At 40.6% G+C, this 23,432-nt stretch overlaps 4 protein-coding genes across 6 annotated transcripts; 1 reads left to right on the forward strand and 3 right to left on the reverse strand.

Moving 5' to 3' along the window:
• Positions 1-14: 14 nt before the first annotated feature.
• Positions 15-4,156, reverse strand: btbd17b (BTB (POZ) domain containing 17b). The gene is made up of 3 exons (XM_034895040.1): positions 3,896-4,156; positions 2,131-2,416; positions 15-1,757 (listed from the first exon to the last, which is right to left on the reverse strand). Exons 1-3 carry the CDS (start codon positions 3,981-3,983, stop codon positions 683-685), a joined length of 1,449 nt encoding a protein of 482 aa, XP_034750931.1. The 5' UTR covers positions 3,984-4,156; the 3' UTR covers positions 15-682.
• A 3,072-nt stretch (positions 4,157-7,228) lies between these two features.
• On the forward strand, positions 7,229-11,122 carry LOC117958333 (G-protein coupled receptor family C group 5 member C-like). Its single transcript, XM_034894648.1, has 4 exons — positions 7,229-7,682; positions 8,600-9,585; positions 10,357-10,460; positions 10,536-11,122. The coding sequence occupies exons 2-4, from the start codon at positions 8,607-8,609 to the stop codon at positions 10,632-10,634; spliced, it is 1,182 nt and encodes a 393-aa protein (XP_034750539.1). The 5' UTR covers positions 7,229-7,682; positions 8,600-8,606; the 3' UTR covers positions 10,635-11,122.
• A 2,038-nt stretch (positions 11,123-13,160) lies between these two features.
• ccdc137 (coiled-coil domain containing 137) lies at positions 13,161-16,876 on the reverse strand. Of its 2 annotated transcripts, none has more exons than XM_034894651.1 (6): positions 16,619-16,876; positions 16,188-16,339; positions 15,855-16,080; positions 15,576-15,658; positions 14,097-14,176; positions 13,161-14,007 (listed from the first exon to the last, which is right to left on the reverse strand). In XM_034894651.1, the coding sequence occupies exons 1-6, from the start codon at positions 16,687-16,689 to the stop codon at positions 13,807-13,809; spliced, it is 813 nt and encodes a 270-aa protein (XP_034750542.1). In that variant the 5' UTR covers positions 16,690-16,876; the 3' UTR covers positions 13,161-13,806. The 2 variants fall into 2 exon arrangements, with proteins under 2 accessions (XP_034750542.1, XP_034750543.1); XM_034894652.1 differs by having other exon boundaries at positions 16,188-16,327; positions 16,619-16,805.
• A 2,412-nt stretch (positions 16,877-19,288) lies between these two features.
• On the reverse strand, positions 19,289-20,891 carry LOC117958334 (tetraspanin-10). Of its 2 annotated transcripts, none has more exons than XM_034894649.1 (3): positions 20,561-20,891; positions 19,828-20,426; positions 19,289-19,714 (listed from the first exon to the last, which is right to left on the reverse strand). In XM_034894649.1, the coding sequence occupies exons 1-3, from the start codon at positions 20,648-20,650 to the stop codon at positions 19,408-19,410; spliced, it is 996 nt and encodes a 331-aa protein (XP_034750540.1). In that variant the 5' UTR covers positions 20,651-20,891; the 3' UTR covers positions 19,289-19,407. The 2 variants fall into 2 exon arrangements, with proteins under 2 accessions (XP_034750540.1, XP_034750541.1); XM_034894650.1 differs by having other exon boundaries at positions 19,828-20,423; positions 20,561-20,889.
• Positions 20,892-23,432: the final 2,541 nt, after the last annotated feature.

Genomic DNA, 23,432 nt, shown 5'->3' on the forward strand with positions numbered 1-23,432 from the left:
CATGGGCCAACACATTTTATATTATTGTCTTTTATTAATATTTTTTTGTTTCAGGATGAAAATCACATACTGGTATAGTTTATTTAAAAGCCAGATAAAATGCATGTGTAACAATAATTAAGAAAAAACTGTTAACCAAATGATTCTCTATTTTGTGTCAACTACAGTCTACAAAGGAACACTGGTAGTGGGATTGCACATTAAGTTACACATTTTGGTATGTTGGTATACAACAAACAAGTATGCCTATATGAATGTATGCCACAGGATATAAGTGCCATCAACTAAAAATATACATTTGACTGCTGAATAGTGAAATGCATAAAAATTAAAATAATAATAACATTAAATTTTAAAGCAAACTTTCTATAGCATCTATGCAAACAACATTAACCATAGCAGAGATTTAATATGTTTAAGGAACAAACTGATGCACTATAATACCTACCCTATAGAATACCTGAAAAAATATAGCAAAGTGAAGTGTTTGTTGTCTTTTTTTATTGTGAGTCCTTTATTGTACAAACACCTCCTTGCTGAATAGTTGGAAGACAACAAAATACAGAAACTAACCAACAATGGAGATGTCACAGACATGACGCATAAGCATGTGCTGTGATATGCGTTTATTTTGGAATTTGTGCATGTGATTGTGTGGGTGGATAACTAATAGTTACTGCATTTACTTCCTGGCAACAAGGAGGGAATGGTAGAGAGGTTTTATTACAATGTGCAGATAGAGGGAGCTGTCAATCAGGTACTCTGATGCACGGCGCTGCAGGTCAGCATCCACCAGGAAATCCCCGGCCTCCTCTGTGCTTTGGTGGAAGTTGAAGACGTGGCGAACCACCACTTTCCCTTGCTGTTTTGCCATCACGATCACTGTCTTCTGAAAACTCACACCAGCGAAGTCTGGGCTAGAAGTGGCTGGTGTTACAATAATGCGAGGTCGACCTCCATCTGTGCGTGTAGGCTGCATGGCACCCAGCTCAGTATAGGTTGACCTGGCACTGAGTGGGAACCAACGTGGGGAGAAAAGGGCATTCCAGGTCACTCTCTTACTGGAGTCATGGCCGCTGGGCCCGAGCTGAGTCTGGAAACTAAAACTGCGGTCATCGCGGGTGGGGTTATTGATGACCCAAGGGGAACCCCAGGAAGTGGACAGGTAGTTACGGGGAGTGAAAATACTGCAGTTGACATCAAAGTACTTGGCCAGTTGGATAGGTGAGGCAGAGTGAAATTGGAACGCTAGGTAGAGTAGATCACGGATAGACTCGTAATGCTTCTGCATGAGGGGGGATTGCTTCTGAAGACGAAAGAGGTGCTGAGGGGGAATCATGCCGTATCGAACAGCCCTTAGGGCACTTTCCACTGTCGAACTGACTGGCTGGTTCTGCCTAATCCAGGCCTCCAGGGCCTCGTAGAGCTCCAGCTCACTCTGAAGAATGAGGTCAGAGCGTTGGACCAAGGAGAGGAGTAGGTCTTCACTGATCGAGCCCCATTCTCCGCTCTGCAGCACAGAAGACAGGTTCCAGGACAGGTACTGCAGGCAGCTGTCCCGCAGGACCATGTCCCCAATTTGTAATGCATAGTTGTACCAGCCAATGACATGGCCTGTGGGTGAATCACTAGACAGATGTTGGGTCATAAATTGGGTCAGACCCTGTTGCAAGGCCCACACATGATACTTGCTGGCCAGCTTATGTAGAGAAATGGCTTGATCTAGCCGCACTGAGATGTCACCGCAGTACAGATATCTGAAAATGGAAAACAAGGCTGGAATTGTCATCTACATTTTAAAAATATAAATAAGACATTCAAAAAAATATACATGTATACAATATATATTTATATATATACAGTATATATGTTTCAATAAGGCATACTGCTTGTTTTCTCTCACATCTGACTCACTGAATAAACCCACACTGTCCAATTTCCAACCATGAGCCTCAAACAGCAGGTGTAATTTTAGAATATTGCACAAGATGGAGAATCTCACTTCTCCAAAAGAGAAAAAGAGAGAGGCACAATACAAAAGCATCTACATGTAGCTCAATTGTTCACTGAATGGTTTGAATGAACAGGGGTTAACTCTGAACAAATGGTTACAACCGGAGTCTCCCTCACCTGACAAACTTGTCAAAGACAGCCGCACAGTCGGGTGTCTCCCTCAAAACCACAGCACTGTTGTTGCGAGTGAGAAGTAGTTCCTCAAACACGTCACTCTGCAGCGCCAGAACCAGACTGTGGGCCTGGATCACCTTCACCTCGTCTGTGTTGAAGGTCTGCACCCGGAGAGTGACATCACTGCCGTTCCCCAGGGCCAGCAGGGTCTCCATACGCTGCACCAAACTCATGGAGTGATTCAGCACTGTGGCCCAATTGTCCAACACTACCTCCTGTTTCAGGGCAGCTGTGGAAATAAAGTGTAAGATGATGGACTGGCAGCACTTAACAGAAAAACAACCATCAGTGTTTTAAATGCAGAGGGAATTTGCCTCAGAATTGCAATTAATCACAGTATCAGTTTCACATTTTTTTCAGTCCTGAGATTCATTCTTATCTTCTTCACCTCAATTTGCATCAGCCTGACTCTGCTTTTTAAGATTTCACAGCAGAATTCTAGTCTGTTTGTTCCACAACTTAAATCAGATTTGAAACAGCAAGAACTGGAAAAGCACTCCCTAACTCTGACAATACTATAGAACTATGAGGAAAAAGCACACTTGCACATCCTTCTAATCCTCTGGTTTCTATGATAGAGGACAAGCCAAGTGTCGGAGTCAGAAAACCTCTGACACAAGGTGCCTAGAAAAGAATCCTGAGTTTGCAGTGCCATTGCAGATGGCTGCTTCTATGAGTCCTCTTTTCGGAAGTACAAGTGGCAGATACTGGAGAATAATACATGAAAGACTCAGCATGACAAGCTGCTGTTTCCATTCTGCCACAGCTATCAGCAGCCTTGTTGGCCTATTACTGGGGGTTTAATGAGGCACAGGGGGAGCACATTGGCTCCCTGGAATGTCTCACAGTCTTCAAATCTCTACCATAATCAAGCACCCGCACTTCAAAGTAACCCTTATTCTCATTTACCAGCCAGCATCCTAAGCCAGCTGAGCAAAGTGTGTGTGTGTGTGTGTGTGTGGGGGGGGGGGGGGGGGGGGGGGGGGGGGGGGGGGGGGGGGGGGGGGGGGGGGGGGGGGGGGGGGGTGTTTCAATGATTCTGGCACAATCCAATTGAAGCCAATTGTAAAAAAAAACGTACCAAATTCATCCTAAGTGGGTTGACGGTATACAGTATCAGTTACTTTTAAAGTAGACAAAAACAAGCTATGAATAAAGACTGTTTCAGTGTCTTTTCCACTTAAGCTGACATGAGCAGAAAACATAAAATAAAAATGTTATACTATGTTCCTAAAACATGATTAGATGAGTCTGTGCTCACGAGGAATTTCAAATGAGATCTAGTCTGGCAGCACAGGAATGTGGCCTTCAATAGCTTTGGTTATAATCAGTCAAAGTAAGATCTTTAAGGAGCTAGAAAAGCTTTCCCTCAGCACTTGTACTGAACTGTATTACTGAGCCAGCACAAAGCCAGGCAGCAAATGGACTTGCCTGTCTTTCCCTGCACCCAGCAGACAGATAGATGAGGACAGGATGAGTAGAATAGACAGATACCCATCCCCTGCCCTGAGGCTAAGCATGAGCCACACATTCATGCTGTGTCCTACTACCCACTGACAGTATGGGGGAAGCTAGACTGAAATAGAAAATTACAGTTTTTCTTACAACATAGGATATTTAAAAAAATTAAAATTAAAAAAAGATGCAAAGGTGATATGATTCTTTGAAAGCAAACAACTGAAACTACTGATGCCATTTTTTATCTTACCTCCTCTAACTGTGACAGAGTGGATTAAGAGGAGCAGGGTGCCCACATAGACCCAGGCAGGGATCCCTTGTTCACATGAGCGTACCATATCTTCTTAGTTAATCCCTGCCAGTTCCTTTGTCCTTACCCCCTCTCTTCCTTACTCTATGCCAATCTTCTCCTGACTCTTCCTGCTGCTGTGCCTTTGTCGTGTGTGTGCAGAAAGGTGTGTTGCCCTGTGTGTGCCGCCCGGCTCCCTGTCCCGCACTCTTTATGTAGGACGCTGGCCTTTCCCTGGCGCATCTCACAACCCCACGGAATCCATTGGTTGGTGGAATCTGGCAGGGGCGTTGCTATAGCGACAGCTTTGATTTTATATTTCTCCCTTTTGGATGTTACATGACATGGATCATTGGCACAGGGCCAGCCAAGGACTCAGCTTAATGTATTTTTTTTTTTTTTGTGTTTGTGTGTGGGAGGGTTAAAAGTCAGGGAGCTTAGGCACTATTACCAATCAATATTGACGTTTTTAGGTTTTAATGGCACCCAGAATGCAGCAAATCTCTGGACGGCAAAGTGTTGTTTATCTAAATTAGGTAGAAATCAGTGCCATTTAATAAGTCAATTACTTACAGTAGTTTGCCACAGAGACTATCTGCTAAATGTAATTGAGGTTCTACTATGTGACAAACTGCAGTCTGTCAAATTTCATAATCCATTTTGTTAGGCATTTTTATAGCTGAGAGCAATTATTACTCAAATCCAGCAATTATTGGCATGTTAATCTCACTAATGGAAGGATGTTTGCATTGGTGCTGGGTCTATTCATCAGTGTAAGGCAAGCTCTGTATATCAAATTCAACTGCCAATCAGGACTTTATATAGTCACATTACTAATCCCATACATTTTTCAGGTGCAGATGTTGCATCACAAACTTGACAGAGGGCAGAGGGTTCACTGCATGTGTGTGACACAAATTTCAGCTGGAGAAGGAGTTAATGGTCTCCCGCCTACAGGGAACATATAAGCTATGATAATCAATACGTAATGCTACTCAAAGTGAGCCACATGACATGAGAGACACAAACATCCTAGTTGATATACATACAGTACACACACATATAGTAACTGGGATACAATTGAATTTTGCTTCAATGTGAAATGGCTGGGAAGCCAATAATAGGTAACGCCTCTGGTTGTAGCTCAAACAGATGTTTACAGAGCCATTACTGCTCCCCTCAGTTAGCATTGATCTGTCAGTCAGAGATGGGTCAATCAATACTGAGATCCCAGTTAAAATCTTCTGAAAAAAATAAGCTCTGTATGGATTAGATTATTTTTTTATCGCTGCATCTGACAAGGTCATTCGTACAATGACAGTGTTTATAGTAACATGCTGCAATGTGTCAAATGTGTTTAAAATACCTCCAAATCCATGGCAATTACATAAAGACAGACAAGAAGACACATGATTTCAGAGTGAATTGGGTTGTGGTGATGCCCCAAGGGCTGCCAGGCTGCAGTAACAATGCAGGATGAAGAGATGTCCTATGAGACCCCAACCTGAGCCACTGCTATAAATAACCTGACAGGTTCTCGGAGGAGAGCGGTGCTGCCGAGGTGCCCTAATGAAGCTTGCTGCAACAAAGTAGAATAGACAACACAGACAAGGCACTGGATTACCCTATATATGGTGGGACCTCTAATGGTTTATCTTTCTGGAGGTGGATACATTACATTACATCTCATTTAGCTAGAGATGCACACAAGTAAGATTAATGAGCTTTATATGAATGCTATGAGTCTCTTTGGATTACCTGTGTTAACATATTGGTCTACCTGATATTATATATTGGGTATAGCTGTATACTAAAATGCAATTCAGGCTACTGCTGTTGAGCTTCATAATGAAAACAGAATAAACCCAAAGCCTTTTGTCTTCATTAAGGTCACATTGCTTTCTCCTTTTAGATCAGTTCCTATTAAGAATCTGGACCACAATGCAAAGGGATGGATTGACGAGCTGCTGTGTTTGTAAGAGCACCACTCGGGACGGGTTCCATTGAGAGATCGATTCACCACAGGGGGCTCCATCACGCAGTGTAAACAGTACGTTTAGTACAGGCTGAATGCCAGAGTGAGCTTAAGCAAAGTGTCCTGGATGACCTTATGTGCTGAACCCAGAGGGGATGCTCTAGATAACCAGATCTCCTGAACATGACACAAATGGCTTCTGATATAAACATATTTTACATGGATGCACCAAGTGTCCAATAAATAAATAGGATAAATAAAATACACAAATGTGTAGAAAAACGGTCTCACACTTTTATTTCTAAGCATGTCAATGTGTCAGGCGAAAGGCACCACTTAATTTTGCAATTACATGTATTATTAGCCCTATTTCTTTGTGACACTGTCAGTTTTTCCTAAATGCAGGTTTCACAACGTCATGAAGAAGAGAGATGATGAGAGAAGTTTTGTGACTTCAATATTTCCAAATCCAAGGCAAACAAAAAGAAATAGAAATACATAGATCCAATGCAGGAGTGTAAATACATTTATTTAAAAAAAAAACTAAGACTAAAGTATGACTTACAACTACAGAAAGAGCAACACATGACAGTTAATCCATCTTTTTAGGCACATTAACAAAGATAGGTTTTAAGTGATTGTCATAGATTCATATTTATCCCAGTATTTCAGTAAATCTATGAATATGTCTTAGTTTTACTAGTACTAAGTAAAAAAAGCTTAATAGCAATTATATCAGTTAGTGTTTCCATTTATCAAATGGCTGCTAATTGGCATGACCTACAACAGATCAATACACAAAATCTGTTTTGTTGTGTAATCTGATTTGATTATGTAACATAGGAGTCCATCTCGCCTGTAACAATGTTTTCCACCAGGTGGCTCTGTAAACTGGAGGCCCAGTCTCCCCTCTGATGATGACGGCTCTACTTATCTTTAAAAAGAGAAGTAGACTGATTAGATTTTCCAAGATGCATGTTGTATATACAGTTTGAATTTAATTATTGAACTTGCAGTAAATGGTACACATTAGAGTTATATTATTACATTGAAAAACTGAATGAGCCTTTTCAGTCTAAAAACACTACATAGTAGTATTACATAAAGTGTAAATTGCTGTCAGTGCAGCAGCTGAGCTTTCCATAAGAAACCACATTTAAACAGTCTCACATACATCATCTAAACCAGTGAAAACCATGATTCCTCAATCATTATGAAATCAAACAGGTCCCAGCTCAGACCATGTTGCACAACCTGTATACTACTCGAGTGGAACTGTCTCACTTGAGAGGTGAGTGGTCCCTTTGTTTGGATGTAAGCCGCCTGAATAACAGGCCAGTGGCAGCTAATCTCACAGAATATGCAAAGCTGCCATCAGCAGAGGCTGGATGAAGACACACAGAGTGGTTGGAGCTAAGTGGATGGCCACAGTATTATATTCATATGCAGGTTAATAATAAAATAAAAATATTAATCAAAGAATAGGTTTACTGGATAACTACTTTGATGCGACTGCCGGGGAGTTGATTATAACATGGTTCAGTAACAACTGAGAAGGTGTGGGCAGATGGAGGGCTGTTCATGATTCCGCCCGGGGAAAGAAACGCCGTGGATCCATTAAGTTCATTTGAACGCTCAACAATTTGTCGAAACATCTGTCAAGAGCTTGATAATACCCGAGGAAAAAAGTGAATATTTCGGAAAAGGTTTTAACTGGAGTAAATCTACCTGAGTCCCTTGCTGGTGCGGAACTGCTCTCTATCATCGGTCCAGGTAAGGATTCTGACGGGAAATCACCACAGGCTTGTTAGCCTGTACTCTAATATTGGCCTACTAATATAACGTTAAGACGTAGTGTGTTACCGTAGCCTATATGGTAGCCTGTAAACCGTATCATAATGACTTAGCCTGGGACTTTTATAATGTGCCATTCAAGCCATATATCAAAATGTCAACAACTTTTAAATAGGCTACGTAAATGAAAATTTAGGTTAATAATACAATTTCAGTTTTTAACGTGTTGACATAATGTATACATGTTTTATTATTTTATTTTTTGTAATAGTTTAGGGATATTTTGTCAGCATCTAGGCCATCTAGGAACACTTAATATATCAGTTTCCATCAAAATCACACAATTTACAGTTTTTCACTGGACGATGACCATGTCTTTCGATCCGTTTTAGGTTAGAGGTTATTGTAGTGGATTTTTGGACGGCACAAAAAGAAAACACTATTACACTGACAGTGGGGTTGTAGATTTATAGGTTATATAGAGTTATAGTTGACTACAAAACAATTATATCTTTAAATTAGGATATGCTGGGTGGGGAAAGCCTACTCATGTCTCCTGTTAAGATGTTAAAATCAACACAATCTCTCTCATGTAGGTGCACACAAGCTAGACTATGATTCAATGTTGGGAACATTTTTTGTCATTTTTATGATGAATTAATTTGAATGGACAGCAATTTTAGTATAACACAGTAAGACTCCACACAACTGGCTCGGTACAGTATGGAACTTTATTTACGACAGTAATAATCTACAGGGAAACATTTTGTTTTCAAATGTAGGCAAAGCCAGTCATTTGTTTTTCCATTCATATTTTAACAACCAGGGATGCAAAGTTGCATTTGCTTGTTCAATTATCATGATGTTTTTCTTGTTGCACTTTTCAATATCTGCAGTGAAGCCATGGGACCGACCAGTGCTCCAAAAGGATGTGATTCCAGTATCAGCTCCATATATTACAACCTGTGTGACCTGACTACAGTGTGGGGGGTGGTGGTGGAGGCCTTTGCTGCTGCTGGTTTGGTGACTTCCTTTGTTCTGTTTGTCGTCCTCATGGCCAGTTTACCATTTGTGACGGACAAGAAGAGAAAGGGTATGGTGGCCCTGCAGGCCGGGTTTCTTGTGTTTACTCTGGGACTCTTTGGGCTCACTTTTGCCTTCATTGTGGGTCGGTACTCCACCAGCTGTGCTGCACGGAGGTTCCTCTTTGGAGTACTATTCTCAGGTTGTCTAGCCTGCCTGATCATGCACGGGTTGTGGCTTGCCCTGCTGAAGCAGAGAGGCCGGGGGCCCAGGAGCTGGATGTTATGCCTGGGAGCCCTGGGTCTATGGATGGTCGAGGTGATTATCAACACTGAGTGGCTTATCATCACTGTGGTCAGAAGCCCACCCGTAGGTGTGATCGTCCCTGACATGTTGTGTAGCATTGCTAACCAGGACTTTGTGATGGCCCTGATCTATGTGATGGTTCTGCTCATAGCTGTGTTGCTGATGGCTGGGCCTTCACTGACACACAAGCACAAGCACTGGCGCCGAGATGGAGCCTTCATCCTGGTCACAGGACTCTTCACCTTGGCCATCTGGGTAGCTTGGATTGTCTTGTACATCCGTGGGAACAGGGTGGCAGGAAATCCCAGCTGGGATGATCCTACACTGGCTGTAGCCTTGGTGTTGAATGCCTGGGTGTTCCTCCTCCTCTACACCATCCCAGGAATCTGTGTACTAACTCAGAAGGACCCAGACCAGGAGCTGCCATTTGATGGAGAAGCTGTTTATCCTGCCAGAAGTCTGGTTTATGACAATATCCTTAAGGAGCCAGGGCCACTCCCCCTGAACATATACATGGAAAATAAAGCCTTCACTATGGATGAGCCTCCAATAGGTACAACATGACACATTATGGTCAAACATTAATCTTAAAATGTCTCATTGCACTCTACATTATGTGTTTTTGTCCACGTGTATTAGTGTCTGGCAGTGCACAATGGGCATCGGATAAAACTAAAGATGTGAAAAAAACCTACCCAGATTTTAGGACAAAAATCTGATCTATTTACAGATTATATCCTTGGTCAATATTATGAGGCAGTCCCTCACACTACAAAGTCTTTAAACGTAATTTATTTTATTTTGGAAGTTGGGAAGTTACATTGTCATACTATTAAAAGTAGTCCTGATACATCACCAGTACATACTGAGCAATTTGGAGTATCAGTACTATGTTTGCAGTGAATGATCCTATTGACTAAAAGAAACAAAAAGCAGGAGGAGAAAAACTATTCACAACTAAATGTTTTGTCAGGTTGGTAAAATATAAAGGAAATGAGGTCGGAGCATGACACTTTCACATATTCAAAATAGAATATATTGCAGGGTGCATTTAAAGTTTTACAATATCCAACTTGTTCAAAGCATCAGATTTGTCCTGACAGATGCAGCAAATATTGATTCATTTAACTGGCCAGTTTGAATAAATGTGTGTCGCAACAAAGACTGTACTGTTTAAACAATGGCAGATGTCTTAAAAGTGTGTTTCTGTTCATTGTACCTGTTTCAATGCAGAACTTGTGTTAAGTCTAAAACTATAATGTAATGGACTGGACAACCATCACAACAAGCTCTTTTCAATCATCCTCCGCCTTTTGTTTACCAGTACCCTCAAAGCCAGTGTCTCCATATGGTGCTTTTAATGGTCAGCTACGAAGTTGTGTGTACCAGCCAACTGAAATAGCCCTGATTGCCAAGGGTATGACTAAGGTGAGTGAATATACAATATTTTATTTTATGCTTTTGTCACATCTGCTAAAAGTAATCACTCCTGTGTGTCTACAGATGGACCAAGATGCCATGATGCCTCGAGCCCGAGCCCCCTCTTTAAATCCAGGATGTGGCACCTCCCAGCCTCGTTCCGCCGAATCCACGCTGTCTTAAGGATCGCAAAGCGCAGGATGCTTGAGTTGAGGGCGTCGCCCACACAATCTTTTGTTTCAATCAGTTCAACGTCAAAGTTGCTTGCATCAAATTTAATGTACCCCCTTTCTTTTCCTTGGCAAGAAACCTAAAACATGATGACCGTGGTGGTCAATCTGCAGCAATCACACTTTCCGTGCCCTAGCTTCTCCTACGCACCCACACACCTTGTTTTCTACCTTACTTCTTCTGTTTGTGCAATGCTTGTCTGTTCTTTGTGCAAAAGGTGATTCCTAAATCAAAGATGAGAAACACTGACAATTGGAGATGGACATCTTATAGAGGTTTTTGCATACACATCTACAATCGTTTTCATTTCAAGTGCCTACTATTCACTTCCATTTCTCACTTAATGGCAACAAGTGACCCTAACTTCATGTCAACTAAAGCCTGCTTTGAGCTTTACTCAAAAAGAAAACCAAGAGAAAGAGTGACATGTATCTCTATGGGAAAGCGGTTAATTTACCTTCTAGCTAAGAGAGAGAAACAATCGTTCGTCTCTCTTTACATTTCTACAAAATCTAAATCCCAAAGTGGAACAATCTAAAACATGTTCAGGTGACAAGTGACCTACTGTAGGTTGATGGTAGAGAAGCTGTAGACAAGGATTCGGTGCAGAGAGTTTCAACCAAAGGCTCTCTTACCTGTTACATGTTTTATTCACAAACATGTAAAGTTGTAATTGTGTTCTCACTGATATGCTTTTATCTTAAATCTGCTGACTGTAATTTATGTTGGCTGTTGTAAAACACACTTGTGAAATTATGTTTTGATTCCTCTTAAAGCCATAGATTTCTAAAATTATAATTGTATGTATTCTAACTTATCAAAAATATAAAAATACTGCTTGGCTGTTAGATCTTTGAATTGTTAACAAGAAGGCAGATGTGGGATATAGCAAGAGGAAGTGTCACAAGGATTACACTGCCCTGAGCAATTATTTACATAGGTTGGCATGATAACCTTTAACAGCTCATCTATGGCCACACGAGGAGATCGTACTGGGGCGATTGGTATACACTGCTAACTATATCAGGTGGGAGCGGGAGGGATATTTTGGAAATGATACACTACCCAAACAGTAAAATCTGATGATAAATCCATACGATGCCCTTTTCTAATTAGAATTGACATGTGTAATAGTGTTAGAGCCACTGTGTGGATGCACTCACATGCTGAGTTTTAGGCTGTGAAATGCAAGTTGACGGAGTATCTGACAGCAGAACTTTAAAGGCCGCTAGGAGCCTTCTCTGCATAAATGGTTTCTACATAGGAGTCTGTGTGGGCTGCAGACAAACACACTGTGAGAAGGGACAAATTAGCACAGACAACTGGTTTGACTTAAGATCAGACGAACAATTATTCACATGTAATTTGTCACAAAAACACTTACACACTAAGAGCTTCAGAGTGAGGTCTGGCTGCCTAGCAGCCGGCTGAGTAGGCTCTCTTCCAATTACCCCCACCATCCTGCGCTGTGAGCAGCCAAGAGAACTTGCTCTTGGATGCAAAGAGCTTCAAAAAACAAAAACAGTCATACAACCTGATGGAACACACAGCTGGAAAACATATTCAAATGTAAACAAAACAGCATTCAGAAATGTTTTCCTTGCATTTCCAACAACATCTTACCTTTCTAACATCAGTGACCTGAGTAACTCTAGATTCACGGTTTACACTATAGCACCCTTAGCTGCATTCTGCACCCATGCGCCTCATTAAGTGGTTACTGGGTGTCAGTCATACTGCACAGGAGGGTAAATATACATATAAATTAAAAAAATAACGTAAAATGAAGATCTCGCTTTATTTATGTGTATTAGATCTTAATTCCTAATCAGTGACTTGTGCTAAAGTCAATAACATGCATCTTTCTTTGAGAGAAAGCATCTGTAAATCCCTTGATAATACAGTTAACTGTCTTGTGCACATGAACAGGGGGGTGGGGGGGCTGTTAAATGACCAATGGTGGTTAAGCTTAGCTCAAGGGAGTCAATGCTACCAATCACAAACAGCTGTCCCCACTTAATGCATTTCCTTGTCACTGTGACAACCCTCAGTGGAAAAGCTAAAAAAGCTGATCAAACAGAAATGAGTGAGAACCCACAGAGCAGACAACAGGGATTCAGTAATAACAAGTAGGTCTAATACCATCTGGTGATGTTGTTCAGTAGACCACTACTGCAAGAAACTTGTCGTTATTGTGTATGGTTTGCTTTAGATGTAGGATTTTTTTTTTTAAAGATGAAGTTGTTGAATAAACATCTCTGAATTTGAACCGTTTGTCCCAGAGGCCAATGTTTACACAACGGCCGTATTCATGTTCATTTACGGATAACAAATGTAAATAGCTGTGCCAGGCTCTAACAACGGCTCAGTGTTTAAAAAGGCTGAGGTGATTTATAGGTCCTAAAAGGTACAGAGGGTTACACGATATGAAAATATAAGTTTACAGCAATACATTCACATTTATAAAAAGGCAAGGTGTGCCTTCAAAAATAGATTTTTTACTTTTTTTTTTTCTTCTTCCAAAAAGTCCAACACAATTCAGTGTGCATGTTCTGCTCTCCATACAAACATGAAAGCAGCTTTCTGCGGGAGGACTGCCCCCTAGTGGGACAACAGCAAAGAATTGAAGGTTTATCTTTGCTGGAACATATGAAGCAGCCTTTATGATTTTATTGTCTACCACATCACAAATGATGTCATAGTGACTAAAGTTTCAAATACAAAAAACAGTGTAAATACAACTAAACGTCATAGTTGAGAGTTAACATTTGACACAGTTCTGAGGGCAAGAAATCAACCTGTATCAATGTACTTAGTTAGGGGTGAAGCAGTTTTCTTGAGGTTTTTTAACAGGCAATAACATTTTGAATGTCCTGTTCTCTTTGGAGCTAAATATGACACAGTGGAAGTGGCAAGTGAAGGTTGATCACTACTTACCTCATACTGTGGGCAGTGAATCAAATGTTTGCTTCTTTCCCTGACAGTAAACTACATTGTGGTAAGGTTCCACACTGGCAGTTCCGGTTCCATCACACATATATTACAGTCTGCTGATGGTTACCTTTAATTTTTCAGTGCTTCACTGTTGACTGAAGTCAGGCACTTCTAAATTACAAATAAAACATCACTGAGGGTTCTTAAGTTTTTCCAGATTGGCAGCCCTAGCCTCATGCTGCTGTTGTTTCTGTTTCTTAAGAATGCGGTAGGCCTCCACTGCTCGCTCCCTCTCCTCCTCCATGATTCTCTGTCTGGCCATGGAGGGCTTGGCTGTGGAGATCACAGTATGGCCTAAGAGAGAGTTGAGAAGCAGCTCCTTTGATGCCTTCTGGATGATGTTGGTAGAGGAGAAAACAACAAAGTTAAGCTCTTGTTCCACCATTGGCAGACATGACGTGATAACTGCATAACAGTTACCTGAGCTCTGACTGGTGCTTTCTTGGGTTTGGCGCTGAAAGACGGCGGGGCCATTGCAACTTCACCAAAGGGAACATAATCTACAAAACAAAAACCCATCATATCATTGTTCAAACAAGCTTTATATATTATTCAGTTTTGAAGTGATTAATGCAGCATTAATGTATATTTGGGCTTTTTTTTAGATATACATTAGATAAACGTGTAACAATAATAACCCAACAGAGCTCAAAAGTGTAGTTCCGGAATTAAAAATCCCATTTGTTTTCTCTGAGGATTTTGATTACCGGCCATAATTTCTAAACCATTCAAGCTCAAATTTCTGCTCCTGTAGAAGCTAGAAGTCTGTCTAAAATAAACCTTGTTTCAAGAAAAAACTGTTTTAATTGCAATCTGATGGAGAAATACTACACTATCCACAATTCCTAGTACAGTGAGGTCTCTAATTGGTGGAACTAGCTGCCTGGTACCATGGAAATGTTAACTGCACTCTCACGATCTCAGAGCTGGTTGAGTTGGTTTCAGGCTTAAAATTCCTATATAAGCATTAAATGAAACGTCAATGTAGATATTGACCGGGGAAAAACACTTCTGGAACCACAGCTGTTTCAAAAAAAGGCGCGGTTCCTGTTGAGGTCTATGGGTCCCTTAGAGTTTAATTATTGTTTTAGCCTGTGGTGTTCTGCCGCAGCAAAACAGGGTGCCATAAATGTAGTGAAGGAGCCAGCTGACCTAATGCTCAGAGAGCAGTGTCCAGCACAGCCCCAACTGGGGGCTATAAGAAGGAGACAGGAAATTATTCCTCACCTTTTAAAAGGTATAGCGTAATGTTTGGCAATGATATTCAATGCAGACAACATGCCATTAATGTGCCGTTACTGGCCACAAATAAACAAATTTTTTCTGCCATTGACCGACAAATTTCGGCTTGTTTTTCCAGCCCCGCTGCTGTCTGGAGACAGGCTCGTCGTGGTGGTTCAGCACAGCTCATGACTGCCTGGCTCTGACTCATGAAAAAAACTAGCTTGACTAAAATAAAAGACACTGCATAAACTGCGACTGTGAGTTTATTTACATATAGGTATGCCAACGTGTAGGCCTAAGAGACTGCAATATAAACGTATTACTATTAGAAGTATAGCATACAAATGACAAGGATGTATAAATGAAATAAACTTCAGCTGGAGTCTGATTTACTACGGCAAAACTGTTGACCGCATTAGTGATCTATTTTCCTTCTGCATACTTGCAACAACTTTTAATACCAGTTTTCAGACTGCCAGATAGAAGTTGGTGCAAATGAACCTGAGATATCAGAGTTTCAATCTCCACCTCTGAAAAGTGCAGCTTCTTAGCCAGATTATGTCTCGCTGTGTCGTAAAATGTAGGGGCGAGGCCTCAAAACCGAGTTTTGTTTGTACCGATTTACTCAGGGAAGAACTGCTCCCTCACATCTTTGCCGCAGTGAATGTTCCTTACCCACAAACCTCTCTTTTTCCATCTGGTCCTCTTGTCTGTCCAACTTTTTCTGATGTAGCCTCTGTAATCTGACTTTATCATGCCTGTAGCAAGGACAGAATCAAATCAGACAGATATCAGCCAGGAAGTATAATCACGTTTACATCTCTGTGTTTTACTGTGGTTTACTTTTTATTAGTTGACTAAGTTGGCCTTTATTGACATCCCATAACAGCCCAAATACACATCATCATTTAAAAACATATGCTGTTTTCTGATTACAAATCAAAGTGTACTCACTCCTTCTTTTTCTCAGACTTTCCCGTGTCTGCGGGCCTCTCTTGTTGGTCTTCATCCAGCTCAGGCTTTCTGTCTACTTGGTTCTTTGTGAGAAACAGGACGTGTTTTGTCTCATTCTCCATGCGCCGTAGGTATGCTTTCTCACTTTCCGTCTTTCCCCTCTTGAAATGTGGGACAGGTATGTCTCCACTTTCGGAATCCTCTGGTTTACCTTTAGGGGAAATGGCTAAGGGGACAGAAACATACTCCTCACTAATTATAAAACCAAAACTCTTACTGTTAAAAATAAAGTATGCGTCACAGAAATTTAAATAAATAAGTTTTTCGCCTCACCCTCTTTAAGCTTTTTGGTGTTGTGTCCAGTTTTCATTCTCTCTTTGCTCTTCATTATCTCTCGTAGTTTAAAGGGGATGTGTTCGAGGTGGTCTGGTTTGGTTTTCTTGGGTTTACCATCTCGTTTGAGCTTCTTATCACTGTTGTGACACAATACCGTTAAAGCCCACTCCAGATAGCATGTGACGTTAACGTAAGGAAAAGTGGAAATATACGTCAGCCTTAGTTGGCCATAAATAATGTAGTTGGTCGCTGTTGTGTGTACTCACTAAGCTAAATACAAGGAATATGTTGACATGTTGAACCTCGTTTGATAGCCCGCTATGCTCGCCACTTACGAAGAGGGCTAATAACAGCTAGCTAGCTATGTTAGCTAGCGTTTTTAGCCAACGTTGGTCGTTTTTCTGTTATACATAACGTCCTTACGTTACCTTGCATGTTGTCCGGCTTTGCTCGCCGTTGTACCCGACTCCTTAGTTTTGTTCTTCTTATTCTTCCCCATGCCACTGTAGTTTATTTCAATGAATTACAAATTATCTTAACAGAACACATGTGGTGCAGCGTGTATACCAGACCAGACCATACACTACAAACCACACAACCTCGGCACAGGTTGGGAGTAAGTAAGAAAGAGCTCTCACTCGTTCTCTTTTCCCCGTTACCACTGTCGTTTATATTTATTGTACTCATCGTGGGCGATTTAGCCTCAAACACTCAGGCCTTAAGATATCAAATAAAAAGTAACCCAGTTCCCAAACCGTGTTTTCATCAAATCAATAATTAAACTATGTTGACGGAGCTACGACATCTGAAAAATACTCATCACAGAGTGATATACCAACTAATTACACGATCCTTGCTGGAAACCTCATCCTGATTGGCTAAAGCAACTACTGGCGCGTCTATCTGCCTCCACTAGATGGCGTCCTAACTTCAGTTTGTACACGATAGGCTTCCACTAAAGGTAGCCTACTTTCCAGACGTTGCCTTGGGTTTTAGGAATTATGATTGTATTGTATTATTTATACTGTGTTTTACACCTTATGACAAATTCGCATCAAAGTTGTATGGGACAAGCAGATCTCATGTGACTGTGGCAATGTCTGGTAGCATTTCGTTCGTAGCTTACTGTCCCTTCATACAATGCATACCGAACAAACCGGACCAGTACGCTATCAAAATATGGGCAGCATGCATATCTATGCCTGGAGTATGCAGGTGTAAACTGGGAAAGCAACTGAAGACAGAATTAGGGCATGAGGGTGATGCTAGACATGGCAGAGGGACTGAATGGTCATAGAATGACATGTGATCATTTGTTCCTGTCAAGACGTCCTAGACTTTGGTAACGGTGTATTAGAGGGCTTCACTAGACACAACTCCTCATGTAACAGCATCCCTGGTTGCTATGACACTACCAACTGAGATGACAAAGCAACACAAGTTGTGAGTATTATTATTAGCAACAATTCAGATCATGCTTTTGAGCTTCAGAATGATTTTGTTGCACGTGTGCTTTTTAGACACATTGTCAATGTTAACAGTGTGATATTATATAACAATTTGTCTCACTGTTCTGCCATACAATCTACTTTTATAAAATATATTGATATAATAACTCAAAAATGTTGCTGACACTGTCATAGAGGTGTTAATTAAATTACCTGTTTTAGCATAGAGGTCATAGCTTCCTTCTTAAACTCCTTTCACTGTCGGACAATGTGATAAAGTAATTAAATCACCTATTATCAGGTTAACACCACTAGCAAATTTACTATGTCTTTATAGTAATCTGATTATAAATGTGCTGTGTATTATGGATGGTTTATTAGTAACATTAGCGTAAGATTACAGGAGCTTTCTTTGTCTGCTGTCAGTATTATCTTTCAGATATTAAGTTATTAAGTTTGTCTAATATTATAGCAAATATATATAGCAGTGGAAGTTGATGTTTGTCTTAAATGCGATGTCTACAAATTTGGTCACGATAAACAAAATATTGTTAATGCTTCCATGCATTGCATCACTTTGTATGACACTGTCCCATTACACCTCAAACAACAAAAGTATGAATTTGGAAAGGAAGGGCTTGGCACTGGTAAGCAGGAGTATCACAGTTACTTTAGGGAACTGCCAACAAAAACACAAAAACATCATCCCTGTTCCCTGTTTTTTTTTTTTTTTTTTTTTTACTAATGTTGGTTGTTTTTTCAGATATCACTGTAATCTGACCATGGGAAGCTTACAACCATCTATGCTGCATGCACTGGTTCAGTATGTTGTCATCCTATTCTCTTCACAGAAAAATATCTTTATATCTACCAAAACTGATGTTGGAGCAAGTGGAACAATCATCAACCCGATCTTCATACTGAAAATTGGCTCTTGGAAAAATGTAAAAAATTAAACACAAACTAAAAAACGTGTAAAATGATGTCTGCATATAGACAATGTTGTTATTAGTCTTGTTTCATATATTAAATCTATTTTAAGAAGATTCTCAAGCTGCCTGATGCTGAATGTGTCTTTGTGTCATTGCCTGAGGTTGCACTGTGAGAGGTAACGTTGAGCCTGTTTACTTGCTTCAAAGAGTCTCAGCACCATTGTGAGCATCATGTTTAGTCCAATAAACAAAGCATTGAAAGAGCATTCCTCTTTGCCAAACATAGCATGTTGTTAAACCATGCTATCATATACTTTTTTTATTATGCGTCCCTTTTTGCATTATGTAAATATTGCTTATACTTATAGAAATAGTTTTGAATTTTTAGAAGTATAGGCTATATGGTAAATATGAAGCTACAGCTTTACAGGGGCAAACAATTAGCCTGGCTCTGTCCATTATAACAAAATCTCCAAGTATAAAGCTCACCAAATAGCATGTTACTGTATGTTTTGTGTGTGTGAAAACACACACAATTGTGGTTTTATAGGAACATTTCTGTCTGAGTTACTATTTTTTGGCCTACTGCATTAACTTGTCACCTGGCAACCATGTTGACAACAACCCTCCAGGCACAGAGCAGCAATATTCATATTCATTCAATCTACATTCTTCTGTATGTATACTATGAGTGCATACTGTAGTCTTAGAGTTAGCACGTTTCCTTATAAATAAGATTTTTGTTCTTATGGTTGAGAGGTACAGTATGTTTACTACAAAAGAGAAACCACAAAGCACACATTAAATATCAGCACACAATGTTTTCATCACCCCATGTTATAAGTAAACTCTATGCCACTGGATGCTTTCTAACAGTCGTGTAGTGATAAACAAAGTCAGAATCTGGACCCCCAGTACGACGATTCCAACTGTCCCTATCAGGCCTTCATGCTGCTCGATCCAGCGCGACATTCCTCCCAAACAGCCGCCCAGGAAAATCACACTCTGAGCACTAAACTCATCCAGCAGTTGGGCTCCTAAACCACACTGTGAGTTCCACACTGTGCCGTTCTCCAAAGGATCCACACAGCATGTTGCTGGCACGCCACAAGCCAGCACTCCTGGAGCTGAGCAGTTGTAATATCTGAGGACAGAAAACAATATCCTATAACTTTCAAGGCATTCCTACATCCTGACCAAAAATCATCATGTTCTTTTTTATAAATTTATTAGTATGAGTAGTTACCCTCTACTCACATGTTGTGCTCCCAGTCACGATAGTCATCTGCCCCACAACACTGCAGATTTGTCTGAATCTCGTCCGTGATGAACCTCAGATCTAGATCATCCTGGTAGCGCACCATTGCAGCTAACATCCCTGATCGCAGGTAGCCTCCAACCTGATCTTGCAGACTATAGGCCACAATGGCAGCCAGGACCTGGCCTGTGATGAGCACCAATACTGCTGCAGAGAACAGCTTCAGTAAAGAGCAGTTCTCTCTTATGGCGCCCACACAGCCTGACAGACACAGCACAGTTAGCACAAAGCCCAGAGTCACAAGTATCAGCATTGGGTCAGTGCCGATATTGCCGATCTTCTCCTGAGCAAACGACTCTTTGCTAATTAGGCCCCACATGCCCAGACCAAGGACCACCAGGCCCAGAACTGTGAACACCAGATTGCACAGGAACAGAAAGTATTTCAGGAAATAGTCCACAAAAGAATATCTGGAGTGTGGTTGGATGCTTGTGAATGCAGGGCTGTTGTTGTCTTGTCCTTTGTTTGGCCCTGCTTGGTGTAATTCAGGGGTGACATCGCCAACCTCCTCAATATCCTCTTTTGCAGAGCTTGCCTTTTGACACACAGGAATGCAACAAAATAGTATTTGAGAACAAATGCCACCTCAAATATTTAAATTCACATAGAGATACTCAATATTCAGAAATGAACTTAACTTAACAAAACAAAAGTTTAAAAGTGAACCCTTACCTTTGGAATGAGCGGACTAGACTCATCATGTGTGGTGTCCCGCCTTGACCAAGGCAAGTAAATTCTTGTTTTACTGAAATATCGCTTCATGTTGGTAACGATTCTCCCTGTGTTTTAACTGGTCAGAATGACACAAGCTAAAGTGGAGCATGGGGGAGCATTTGCTACAAAATGAACAAAGGAGCATGTGAGCTAAAGTGGAGAAACCATGAAGTGTTTAGCCTCTGGCTGCAGTGAGTTGTGGGATTTCTTCATCATGTGAGAGTCACAGTGAGGGGATTAGGAGGTTATCAAACCATGTGTGAGAGACTCACATACGTAAGAATGGGACTTCCTAGCACCAGAGATTTTTGATATGAAGTTTACTCACATTGAACGCTAATATGTCGAGGTATATGTAATAATGTTATAGCCCTCAGCAAATAAGAGGGATAGTTAAAAAGAGAATGTGTTTTGCCCTACTGACTTCAACTGAAAACAAAATAATGAAACAAAAAATCAATAAAACAAGGCAAAACTTGTCGCCACCTGGGGACTTGTAAAAACCTTGTAGTCTAAAGAAACCAAATTTTGTGACACAAAGTAATTTAATTCTTACTTGATAGACAATATTGTTCATGCCAAAATGTTTCATATGAAGAAGCTGAGGAAGAGAATGTTTAATTTGCTAAATTTTGCACATTTGTGGAAATTATATGTATAACTGACTAGTACAAATAGGCTTTGTGATGCAAACTGGTAAAAAATAGCAATGGGTGACATGGCTGCATATTCATCTCTGTCTCATGGAGCTTGCTCCTGTCGATGGCTCTGTCATGCTGAGCCATGAACCTAATTTCCTTTTCCAGCTGCAGATGGTAGTACGTTACATGCAGCCACTGTTTAAAATCTGCACCTCCTTCCTTTAATTCTGAGGTGGCCTTATTGACTGCATTGGCCGGAACTCGATCTTCACTTGGACCTCCTCTACCTCTAAGTGGAGGTGAAGAGTCTTAGCCTCTGGCTACGTGGAGATATCTTTGTCCTACTTTTTCTTTCCGCTGCTGCTTTTGCTGCAGTCGTTATGGAGTATGGCTCTCAACTCCTCAAACACTTTTCGTCAGTGCCTTGATCTCCATGTCAACCTTCAGTGAGACATTCTGGACTCCTACTCCAGTCCAAAGTTGAGATAATGCACCTGTAGCTGTTAGAAACAAAGCCAAAAAAGCCAGTAAGTTGAGTTATGCATTTTAGTTAGAATAACATTTATCTTGGAAGCTATTAAATAACCATAAACAAACAAAACAGATGTGGATGAATCACATTCATGAACAAGAGAGACAAAGGTTTCATCTTCTATGTTTGACCAGTTACATAATTTAACCAACTTTCCAAACACCACTAACAGTACACATTTCTTGTAACTGTAATATATTTCTAGTTTGGTTTTCTAGTTTTCTAGTTGTTATCATGTGAACTATTTAGTCAAATGTGTCTCTGTTGCAGTGCTCACACAGTTACCACAGTTTGGCTGAGGAGGACAGATCAGCTGGCACTGGTACTATGCACTGGAATGTATTTTGCCAGTTGCAATTAAAGAACAGAAATCATAGCGTAAACTTTCCAACAACCATCTCAACAGAGTTAAGAAAGCCCAGGCTGTTCTGGTGCAGAGCACCAAAGGGAAATAATCCTGAAAAAAACAGCAAAAAACTGATAATGATCATGTGATAATGCACGTAAAATAAATATTAAAATATATGTACACATGTATTTATGTATATGATTATAAATAATAATACGTGAGTGAGGTACATGCAGAGAAAACTGTAGAAAAACACACGTCAGCACAGAGAGCAAATCTTCTTGGTCCATACACCTCACTGCTGCAGCGTTGATCATAAACAGCACCTTGCTTTTATGGAAGTAAGAGAAGGTGATCTAGGCTTGTAACGTTACATAACACTGGCTCCTGCTTCGCTATCACTGTGTTTTAGCAGAAAACAGGGATGGGTACATACATGTTGAGGGGCTGTTGCTTTAATCTGGACAAGCAGTAATCCCCCACCCCCCCTATCTTTTACAAGTTCTTTTATATTTAAAAGATTGAAACAATATTTTAAAGTCTTTATAGCTCAGCTGGAAAAGAAACTGGGTTCTAATCCCATCTATTATATTTGTTGTTTTTCTGTTTCATAAAGTAGTTATTAAGAAACCCAGAGAGGAGGTGCTGCAGCAATGTGCAGTACAACAAAATATGGTGTTTTTGAAAATGAAACCACATAAACCTGCTATTCTGATAAAACCTCTAAATGCAATTGTAACCCTGAAAATGAGCATAATACTAGAATTTTAAAGATTCTTTTTGGGGTGTTTTTGGCATTAAATCTATTAAAAAGCTGCCGACAGGGAAGGGGTGAAGACATTGAGCCAAATGGCTGAGGGCAGATTCAAACCATGAGCTGCTGCGGTTAGGACTGGGGCCTTGGTACATAATGTGCATGCTCCACCAGGTGAGCTATAGCCAAAGGCACAGTTGTGTGGTGCATCTATAGTTGGAGATGTAGTTTTAAAATACATTGGTATATTTCTCATCATTAGAAGTTGGTACTGTAGACATTTGGATATTGGCTGGGTTTTTGTGGGGGGGTGGTGGACACATTGGGTATAAATTTCTTATTCCCATATTTGACTATGGCATTTAACTTTACTAATGATCAGCTTATTGAAATGATACAGCCCCAACAGAAGGAAAGAAAGAAAAGTTTATTTAGGATTTTCTCTTGAGGGGCAGCTCAGCCAGTTAGGGCCAACGGGCTATTGGCCGGGCAACAACACCCGTGCATATCACTGGCAGGAAAAAAAAAAATCACTATGCAACTCTCTACCACAT

Source organism: Etheostoma cragini, chromosome 15, assembly GCF_013103735.1.
Source record: "Etheostoma cragini isolate CJK2018 chromosome 15, CSU_Ecrag_1.0, whole genome shotgun sequence".
Taxonomy (NCBI): Eukaryota; Metazoa; Chordata; class Actinopteri; order Perciformes; family Percidae; genus Etheostoma; species Etheostoma cragini.

Bases quoted from the DNA above. Each gene is read 5' to 3' on its own strand.
- btbd17b (XM_034895040.1), bottom strand. From the start codon at position 3,983: ATGGTACGCTCATGTGAACAAGGGATCCCTGCCTGGGTCTATGTGGGC. The intron at 2,417-3,895 runs GTAAGATAAAAA...TTATTTCCACAG, and splicing joins CTCTGTCACAGTTAGAGGAG to CTGCCCTGAAACAGGAGGTA. The intron at 1,758-2,130 runs GTGAGGGAGACT...TTCCATTTTCAG, and splicing joins GTCTTTGACAAGTTTGTCAG to ATATCTGTACTGCGGTGACA.
- LOC117958333 (XM_034894648.1), top strand. From the start codon at position 8,607: ATGGGACCGACCAGTGCTCCAAAAGGATGTGATTCCAGTATCAGCTCC. The intron at 9,586-10,356 runs GTACAACATGAC...TTTGTTTACCAG, and splicing joins TATGGATGAGCCTCCAATAG to TACCCTCAAAGCCAGTGTCT. The intron at 10,461-10,535 runs GTGAGTGAATAT...GTGTGTCTACAG, and splicing joins TTGCCAAGGGTATGACTAAG to ATGGACCAAGATGCCATGAT.
- ccdc137 (XM_034894651.1), bottom strand. From the start codon at position 16,689: ATGGGGAAGAATAAGAAGAACAAAACTAAGGAGTCGGGTACAACGGCG. The intron at 15,659-15,854 runs GTGAGTACACTT...TCCTTGCTACAG, and splicing joins AAGTCTGAGAAAAAGAAGGA to GCATGATAAAGTCAGATTAC. The intron at 14,177-15,575 runs GTAAGGAACATT...TTTGTTTTGTAG, and splicing joins GGAAAAAGAGAGGTTTGTGG to ATTATGTTCCCTTTGGTGAA.
- LOC117958334 (XM_034894649.1), bottom strand. From the start codon at position 20,650: ATGAAGCGATATTTCAGTAAAACAAGAATTTACTTGCCTTGGTCAAGG. The intron at 20,427-20,560 runs GTAAGGGTTCAC...CCTGTGTGTCAA, and splicing joins CTAGTCCGCTCATTCCAAAG to AAGGCAAGCTCTGCAAAAGA. The intron at 19,715-19,827 runs GTGAGTAGAGGG...TTCTGTCCTCAG, and splicing joins CGTGACTGGGAGCACAACAT to ATATTACAACTGCTCAGCTC.